Below are 8617 nucleotides of genomic sequence, written 5' to 3'. Positions count from 1 at the left end.
TATCGTGTACCATTCTCTTCTCCATGTATGTGTTTCGTGTGTGTGACTTGTTCTACGACTCATTATTACTTTCTATGATGATTGGCAGATTATATACAACTGACCATATCTAAGGTGCTACCTAGGTAGCACTGATATATATGCTGAAGTAGGGGTGGAGACCAGTCTGGCCAGGTTGGTAATATTTTAATAAAATCAGGCCAGGTCTAACCCAACCCATGCATCACAATTCACAAGGTAAAAAGAAGTGCAGCACAATCTCAACCTAAAGGGACAGGTCCACATTGTCAATTTAGCAAGCATCTGATACTCGTTAGAGATTTCTTTTCTTTTTCTCATTTATTTATGGATAAATTGGGAAGAAGTTACAATTAAGCATTGATGAGTCAGGATGGACCCCACCCGATACACCAGAAGATTAATAAGATTCCAACCCAATTTAACTTAACCATCCAGGTGAATTTATTGAAGCTTAATTTAGATCGATCGATTGCACACATGCATGTAAACAAATACAATACATAAAGGAGAGGGAAATTTAACAAACCTGAATGCGGTCTGCGGTCTCCACCGAAGATACGGAACATGTAAGAGTAAGAGCTTCTAGGGTCTCCTTCCCTACCGCTTCTACCTCGAAGCTTCGCACAACAACCAAAAAGCAAACTATTAATGGAATATTTCTATAAATTCGATTTTAATTGAATATAGCCATATATCCTATCATTTTAAATTAGGTGCAAATAATTTATTCATTTTACCATAGTTGCTGTATATTTTTTATTATATTGTTATTTTTTTATCATAAGTCAATTGTCATTGACTACGATTATTTGCATTCAGTATATTTTACGGTCAATTCACGTTTAATTTATATAAGTAATAATGTCATTTCCTTTTCTTTAGTGATTTTGTAAAAATAAAGATAAATATTAATTTCCAATTATTTTTTTAAATTCAATTGTCAATAATATTTAAGCATAGATAAAATAAAACAATATACAAAATGTTAATATTTTTTAATAATATAATAAAATAATTATCTGTTTCATTATCTATACAAAAATTAAAGACATGACGAAATAATTAAGGTATGTTGACAACCAAATTTTGTGAAAGGGTTTCAATTGATTTTTTTTTTTTAATTGTAGTGTGGTGTGTTCAGTTTATAACTATCAGGAATTTGAACTGTTTACAAAATGATGGTCGGTGCTTGTACTTTTTATATAAATTTCCTTTGAAGTCACACAATTTGTTCAATATCATAAAAATGTAAAATTCAATCTTTATATGTTTTGCAAATTATTTAATTACTTTTAAAATATATTAAATATATTTTATTAATGAAATGGATAAATTTGTGAGTTTCAAAAGTTTAGAAGGAAAAATACGTAATTTTAAAGTTTAGATTGTTGGGTCATTAGAAGCAAAGAGACCTACAGGGTTAGTAAAGTCTTAGACCCATTGATGTTGGGAATAGGGCCAGCAAAATTATTGTTGTCAAATATCCTACCAAAATAGTTACAATAAAAAAAAGTCAATATGTGAAGTGACGATTTGTTAAAGATTAAAAAACAAAGAAGTCGACTCATCTTAGAGCTAAAAAGGGTGCGCTGATTGTACCAGTTAACTGATTCTTATTGAAATGGCTGTTCATTAATTATTAACAAATTGTGTTAGTTTTTATGAGATAGAAATAATTGATTTAAAGTAATTATGTCACTATTGGTATTTTCTTTGAGAGATAATTGTTAATTAATGTTGTAGGCATGTTTTATCCTCTTTAACAATTATCTCTCAAAGAAAATACCAGTAGTGAACAGCCATTTCAATAAACGTGTAAAGTAGGCTTAGACCTACATCAAAAAAAAAAAATAATATTCTTCTTTCCCAGTTTTTTACAACAAACTCTTTTAATTTTTTTTGTTTAATAAACGTGTAAAGTAGGCTTAGACCCACATTAGTGTTTTAAAATGCGGTTTTGTTCATGCATGCGGAAGGTCACTGCATACCGCATATACGGTATGCAGACGTATATGCGGATTTTCATGCGGATTTTAAAATAAAAATTCACGTATATATATATATATTTATATTAATATATTTGAATTTATTTTCACATAATAACATAACCAACAATAATTTTTTGATTTTTTTAATATAAATTTTAATTAAAATCCAATCAAATTATCAAAACCGCATGAGAAAACTGCATGGCCGCATATTTCAGTCTGCATGGCCGCATATTCAAACCGCATGGCCGTATTTTTAATCCGCATGACCGCATATTCGGACCGCATATGCGGCCGCATGAAAAAACCGCATGAAAAAGCCGCATGAGCATTCTGAGCACGACTGCCGACCGCATACGCATATGCGGCCCATGCGGCCGCATTTTAAAACACTGACCCACATCAAAAAAAAATTATGTCACTAGTAATGAACTCAAACTAGTATGATACAAGAATTAAATTTTAAAATTCATATTTGAACAACTCAATCTAGGAATGGGATTAATGCAAAAAATTAGCATTAAAATTTAGGGGAAAAATTGTAAATTAAAACATAGAAATGTGTTGTCGAGACAGGAGAGATAGGAAGGGGTCCTGTAAGCTGGTTATCAACTAAATCAAGCCAATTCAGATTTACGAGTGAACCAATTGTGGAAGGTATGCTCCCACTGAATTTATTTGAGTTAAGGGCCCTACAATTTTATCATAATTCAAGTCATAATTAAAAGACCAACATGTAAATATGAACTACTGTACCTAAAGTTTCATATTTATTATTTAATAGAAAATTTGAATTGAAATTTCCAATAATAAATCTAAATCAATGGCAAGTAATTCTTACAAAAAGGTTAAATTTTTCAAATTCCCGATTGTAGTCGGTATGGTGCCAGTCAAGTTGCAACCTAGTAGTGAGCTAGACAAGTCAAGAGTATAAATACATAAGACCTTCACCTTTATTTTTTGTCTTTTTGTTCAATTCAAATTGTATTAAAATTATAATTAATTACAGGCTTGTAAGCTTTTGTAGTTGGCCAATGCTTTCTGGCAGCGAGCCAACAATTAAGGTCAGGGTTTGAAGCAAGATCCCTGAAAACCAAAATCGAGTAATTAATTTTGAATTTCTTCATTGTCATTCGATAATAATAATTTTGAAAATTTAACTACAAATCAATGCAATTTCATATGTATATCGATTTCCAGACAAATTTAGTGAACTCACAAGATTGTCAGTTCAGTTAGTAGGCATATGTCAACACTTATCTTGCCTTTGATATTCATACCAGGCAATGACCTGCAAAGTTTACAAAAAAAAAAAAAAATCATATTTTTGAGGGATGTGTGAAAGACTCTATAGAAAGTTAATTGGTAAACAAACCAAACTAAGTACAAAAGTCTATAATAGACTAGATCAAAAAGAGCACACCATACAAAGTTAATACTTAATATTAGTCAAAACTAGATCTAGAGGCTAGTTTGGTGGTTATCTGACAAAAAATTAATAAACAAGGGGAAAATATAGTAGCATTTTTATTTTCTTTGGGAAATGGGAATTGAGATAGTGAGAAGTACATACAGAGATGTTACTCTTCCTTTTGAACATTGAATCACATCCCATTGATTGTCGCATGGATCAGTCGACTCATTCCAACTTAACGGCAAATTTTGCCATTGGCTTATTAATGATTTCAATGCCGAAGCTACGTACAAAAAAAAAAAAAAAAATTTGAAATCTCTGTTATCAATGTGTCTTGGATAATAACTTCAAATTATTTTCCTTGTTCTGCTCAATGAAGTACAAGGAAGATATTCAGAAATATAACAAAAAGTAATTAAACTCAAACTGGTACAAGCAGGTGCCATGATACCAGAAAACCATAAACAACTAACCATCTTGAGAATTGGTTACACCAAACACCACTTGAAGACTAGTTACAAACAAAAACAACATCACGAGGCTAGTTGTACCATTGTCTGCCATGTCAGCACCGGTAAGTTCTCGAGAATCCAACAACAGAAATGGAGAGAGAACGCCAAGCGTATGAATTAGCTCAATATATGTTTTATCAAGAAAAAATATATAAGTATGAGAGAAGATTAGAGGTAGGGATCAAGAGGGGGAGAGTGGCTGTTTGAATAGATCAATATTAAAAAATATTAAGGGTTTTGACTTTTGAAGTTCTTTTTTTTTTTTTTTTTTTTTTTTGACAATTGACTTTTGAAGTTCCAACAACTATAAATGAAACATCTGTACATGACATGATACAACAACAAAGTCTTTAGTCCCAAACAAGTTGGAATAGGCTACAAATGAAACCCAACTGGAAATTCGTGAGGGTTTCATTTCATAAAACATCTGTACATGACATGATACAACAACAAAGTCTTTAGTCCCAAACAAGTTGGAATAGGCTACAAATGAAACCCAACTGGAGATTCACGAGGGTTTCATTTCCATGAAAGGGCTGTATTTTACGTTGGTTCGTCACACCTATCACAACCCTCCTCCTTTATCCTGGCTCGGGACAGACTGTACATGACATGAAGAGTAAATTCATAGCCATTGGACTTGGTCCCCGTTAGGTACTCTTTTTCATGAATTTATTTTTGGCAGCTTGTTTGTAGTGCCGTTGCAAAACTAGCCTTTGTCAGGTATGATCATAAACCAGTGTATTAGTTTCTGTAGAGAAATTGGACATACATACCCTTCATAATGGCCATTGATTCCAGTTCTAGACTACTAGCTGATTTGTACTGAAACAGTCTAGTATATCAATTTTCGCAACAACAATATATCAATGATACAGAAGAGGTTGATGCAAAAATGGGTATTCATAAAATTATTAGCTCAAAAGCTGAGGCTTTGTTTGCAAAAAAAGGACTAAATTGGCCTTGGAAAGGAAATGAAACTGTCATCGGTACAGGGCATGATGCAAAAAGCAAGTTTGTATGGCCTTGGTTGCAAAATGAGCAGGAGAATAACCAAGTTCATTTAGCAGGTCTAGTCTCCAATTCGGATCCTAGTCCAACCTGAAGTTGTGATAATATTATGAAAATGCAAAATTTGCACACACATACGCATAATACAGGGCCGTGGTCATCATGTAATGCGAATAGCACAAGTAGTATTAGCAGTAGTGGGAGTACCAGTGGCAGTGCTGTAAATAAGGTTGATTTGGAGAAATTTTGTGGGAGGATCTCACTATAGGCGAACACATTGGGTAAGGTGATTTATTTTAATTTACTATTGTTCTATTTATCAGGTGTTGTTCATTAAAATCAATTGACAGACTCAGTCAGGTACCAGTTGTTCATTTAACTCTTTGTGATTGTGCAGGTTCTTGTGGTACAGTGTATCATGCTCTATGGTACGTCTCGGTATGTGTTTTTTGAACTGTGAACATGAAGTCTTTCTTATACATTTATTTTGAGCTGTTAGAATATAATATTGATAATTTTGTTTATTACAGGATGTGGCAGTAAAGCTGTTTTCAAGACAGGAATATTCTGATGATGTCAAGAGGTACAGTACAATTTCTAAAATTTACCATAATGTACAGGTAATATGAGTGAGTCTATGGTACTATGCATATCACGGGTTGTTACCGTGCTACGGCTCTATATTCGAGTTTTCAAATCCTAACGGTCGATCCGAACCGTTCATCTTGTTCTCCATATTAATATGTGTTTGGAAACCAAATTTTACATTTTTTGAAATTTGTTTACTATTTGTTTTTATATTTAGAAAATCACTTGATCTGAAAATTATGGACCATCCAAAAATAGTGATTTTCAATAAATCACTTGTGCATATATGGCAAGTATTGTACGGGGGTTCTCGCTCGATCTGAATTAACCAACTGTATATTTCATACATGCACAAGGAAGGAAGTAGGAAGCAGGAACAGTTTTATTTTTCACATTTGTCTAACAAGAAATAAAAGAAAATTATTAAAAAGAATGCATATATGCATGCCCTAAAGATTATTAATAATCTATGTGCTCTTGAAACATCCAACCATAACAGTCCGGATCCACCACAAAACCTATTGCAAAACAAGACCAAGTCAACAACTCTATTTTGAGATTTTAACAGTTGAGGCCAGTAATAAAATGATAGCCTTTAAAATTTTCAAGTTCCTTAGTCAGTGTCTTCTCGGTTTGAATTGAACCTGATAATTAGTAAAATCATTAAAATTAGAGCTCATAATACAAGGATCGAAATCTGAAAGAATGAATATTTAAAGAAAGACAGTAATTTGTCCAAATAGCATCTCATTGAGAAAATGATCTCTTGAGACAAGTGCATATATGGCAAATATGGCATATATGGCTTGTTAATTCAGATCGACCGAGAACCCCCATACAATATATGTCATATATACACAAGAAAGGAACTAGGAAGTAGGAATAGTTTCATTTTTCATAGTTGTCTAACAAGAAGTGAAAGAAAAATATAAAGAGAAAACTTATCTTGAATAAAACATGCTCTAAAGATTATAATAATCTATGTGTTCTTGAGACATGCAACTATGACATTCTGGGTCCACCACAAAACCTGTTGCAAAAGAAGACCAAGTCAACGACTCTATTATGGGATTCCAATAGTTGAGGCCAACAAGAAAATGATATTGAAAAAGAAAAAAAGGAAGATAAAATTCATTACAGTGTTTTTCCGCGTCGAGTGAAAATACCAATGTCTTTCAAAATCTTCAAATTCCTTATTCAGTATGGCATCGCTTTCAATTGAACCTGACAATTGATAAAATCATTAAAAATAGAACTCATAATACAATAATATAATACGAAATTTGGAAGAAAGATTATTTAAAAAAGACGGTAATTTGTCCAAAAAGCATCTCATTGAGAAAATACTATCTTAAAACTTGTGCATATATTTGTAAGTATTGTACGAGGGTTCTCGCTCGATCTGAATTAACAAACTGTATATGCCATATATGCACAAAGAAGGATCTAGGAAGCACGAATAGTTTCATCTTTCACAGTTGTCTAACAAGAAGGGAAAGAAAAATATAAGAAAGAAACTTATCTTGCATATATGCATGTTCTAAAAATTATAATAATCAATGTGCCTTTGAGACATGCCACCATGACAGTTCGGGTCCACCACAAAACCTGTTGCAAAACAAAGACCAAGTGAATTACTCTATTTTGGAATTCTAACAGTTGAGGCCACTAAGAAAGGAATATTGAAAAAGAAAAACGGTAGACAAAATTCATCACAGTGTTTTTCCGCATCGAATGGACATACCGGCGACTTTCAAAAATTTATAATTCCTTATTCAGTATCGCATTGCTTTCAATTAAACCTAACAATTGATAAAATTATTAAAATTAGAACTCACAATACAAGGTTCAAAATCTGGAAGAATGAATGTTTAAAGAAAGACAGTAATTTGTCCAAATAGCATCTAATGGAGAAAATGATCTCTTGAGACGTGTGCATATATGGCTTGTTAATTCAGATCGAGCAAGAATCCCCATACAATACATGCCATATATGCACAAGGAAGGAACTAGGAAGCAGGAACAGTTTCATTATTCATAGTTGTCTAACAAAAAGGAAAAGAAAAATATAAAAAACAAACTTATCTTGCTTATATGCATAATAATCTATGTGCCTTCGAGACATGCAACCATGAAAGTTCGGGTCCACCACAAAACCTGTTACAAAACAAGACCAAGTGAACTACTCTATTTTGAGATTCTAACAGTTGAGCCCAGTAAGAAAAGGATATTGAAAAAGAAAAATGAAAGAGAAAATTAATCAGTGTTTTTCCGAATCGAGTGGAAATACCGACAGCTTTCAAAATCTTCAAGTTCCTTATTTAGTGTCGTATCGCTTTGAATTGAACCTAACAATTGGTAAAATCATTAAAATTAGAACTCATCCAACATTGTTATTATACAAAATCTGGAAGAAGGAACATTTAAAGAAAGACATTAATTTGTCCAAATAGCATCTTATTGAGAAAATGATCTCTTGAGACATGTGCATATATGGCATATATGGCTTATCAATTCAGATTGAGTGAGAACCCTCATACAATACATGTCATATATGCACAAGGAAGGAACTAGGAAGCGGGAATAGTTTTATTTTTCATACTTGTCTAACAAAAAGGAAAAGAAAAATATAAAGAAGAAACTTATCTTGAATATATGCATGCTTTAAAGATTATAATAATCTATGTGCTCGTGAGACATGCAACTATAACAGTCCGAGTCCAACACAAAACCTGTTGCAAAACAAGACCAAGTCAACGATTTTATTTTGAGATTCCAATTGAGGTCAGCAAGAAAATGATGTTAAAAAACAGGAAGATAAAATTCATTACAGTGTTTTTCCGCGTCGAGTGGAAATACTGATGATCTTCAAAATCTTTAAATTCCTTATCGAGTATCGCATCGCTTTTAATTGAACCTGACAATTGGTAAAATTATTAAAATTAGAACTCATAATACAATATTATTATACTAAATCTGAAAGAATAATTATTTAAAGAGAGACATAATTTGTTCAAAAAGCATCTTATTGAGAAAATGGCCTCCGACATGTGATGTCATGCTCAATGCCATCAGAGCTGCTC

At 32.4% G+C, this 8617-nt stretch overlaps 1 protein-coding gene and 1 long non-coding RNA gene across 3 annotated transcripts; one reads left to right on the top strand and one right to left on the bottom strand.

Moving 5' to 3' along the window:
• Positions 1–2586: 2586 nt before the first annotated feature.
• Positions 2587–4311, bottom strand: LOC144549399 (leucine-rich repeat receptor protein kinase HPCA1-like). Of its 2 annotated transcripts, XM_078298117.1 has the most exons (6): positions 3897–4311; positions 3583–3706; positions 3229–3300; positions 3017–3095; positions 2851–2922; positions 2587–2701 (listed from the first exon to the last, which is right to left on the bottom strand). In XM_078298117.1, exons 1-6 carry the CDS (start codon positions 3985–3987, stop codon positions 2693–2695), a joined length of 447 nt encoding a protein of 148 aa, XP_078154243.1. In that variant the 5' UTR covers positions 3988–4311; the 3' UTR covers positions 2587–2692. The 2 variants fall into 2 exon arrangements, with proteins under 2 accessions (XP_078154243.1, XP_078154242.1); XM_078298116.1 differs by lacking the exon at positions 2587–2701 and having other exon boundaries at positions 2738–2922; positions 3897–4081.
• An 875-nt stretch (positions 4312–5186) lies between these two features.
• On the top strand, positions 5187–5527 carry LOC144549689 (uncharacterized). The gene is made up of 3 exons (XR_013509765.1): positions 5187–5232; positions 5344–5384; positions 5477–5527. It is a non-coding gene; the product is annotated as an uncharacterized LOC144549689 (long non-coding RNA).
• Positions 5528–8617: the final 3090 nt, after the last annotated feature.

Source organism: Carex rostrata, chromosome 35, assembly GCF_964058835.1.
Source record: "Carex rostrata chromosome 35, lpCarRost1.2, whole genome shotgun sequence".
Lineage (NCBI taxonomy): Eukaryota > Viridiplantae > Streptophyta > Magnoliopsida > Poales > Cyperaceae > Carex > Carex rostrata.
Note: the sequence above shows the minus strand (reverse complement) of the source record. Positions and strands in the feature narration are given on the sequence as shown.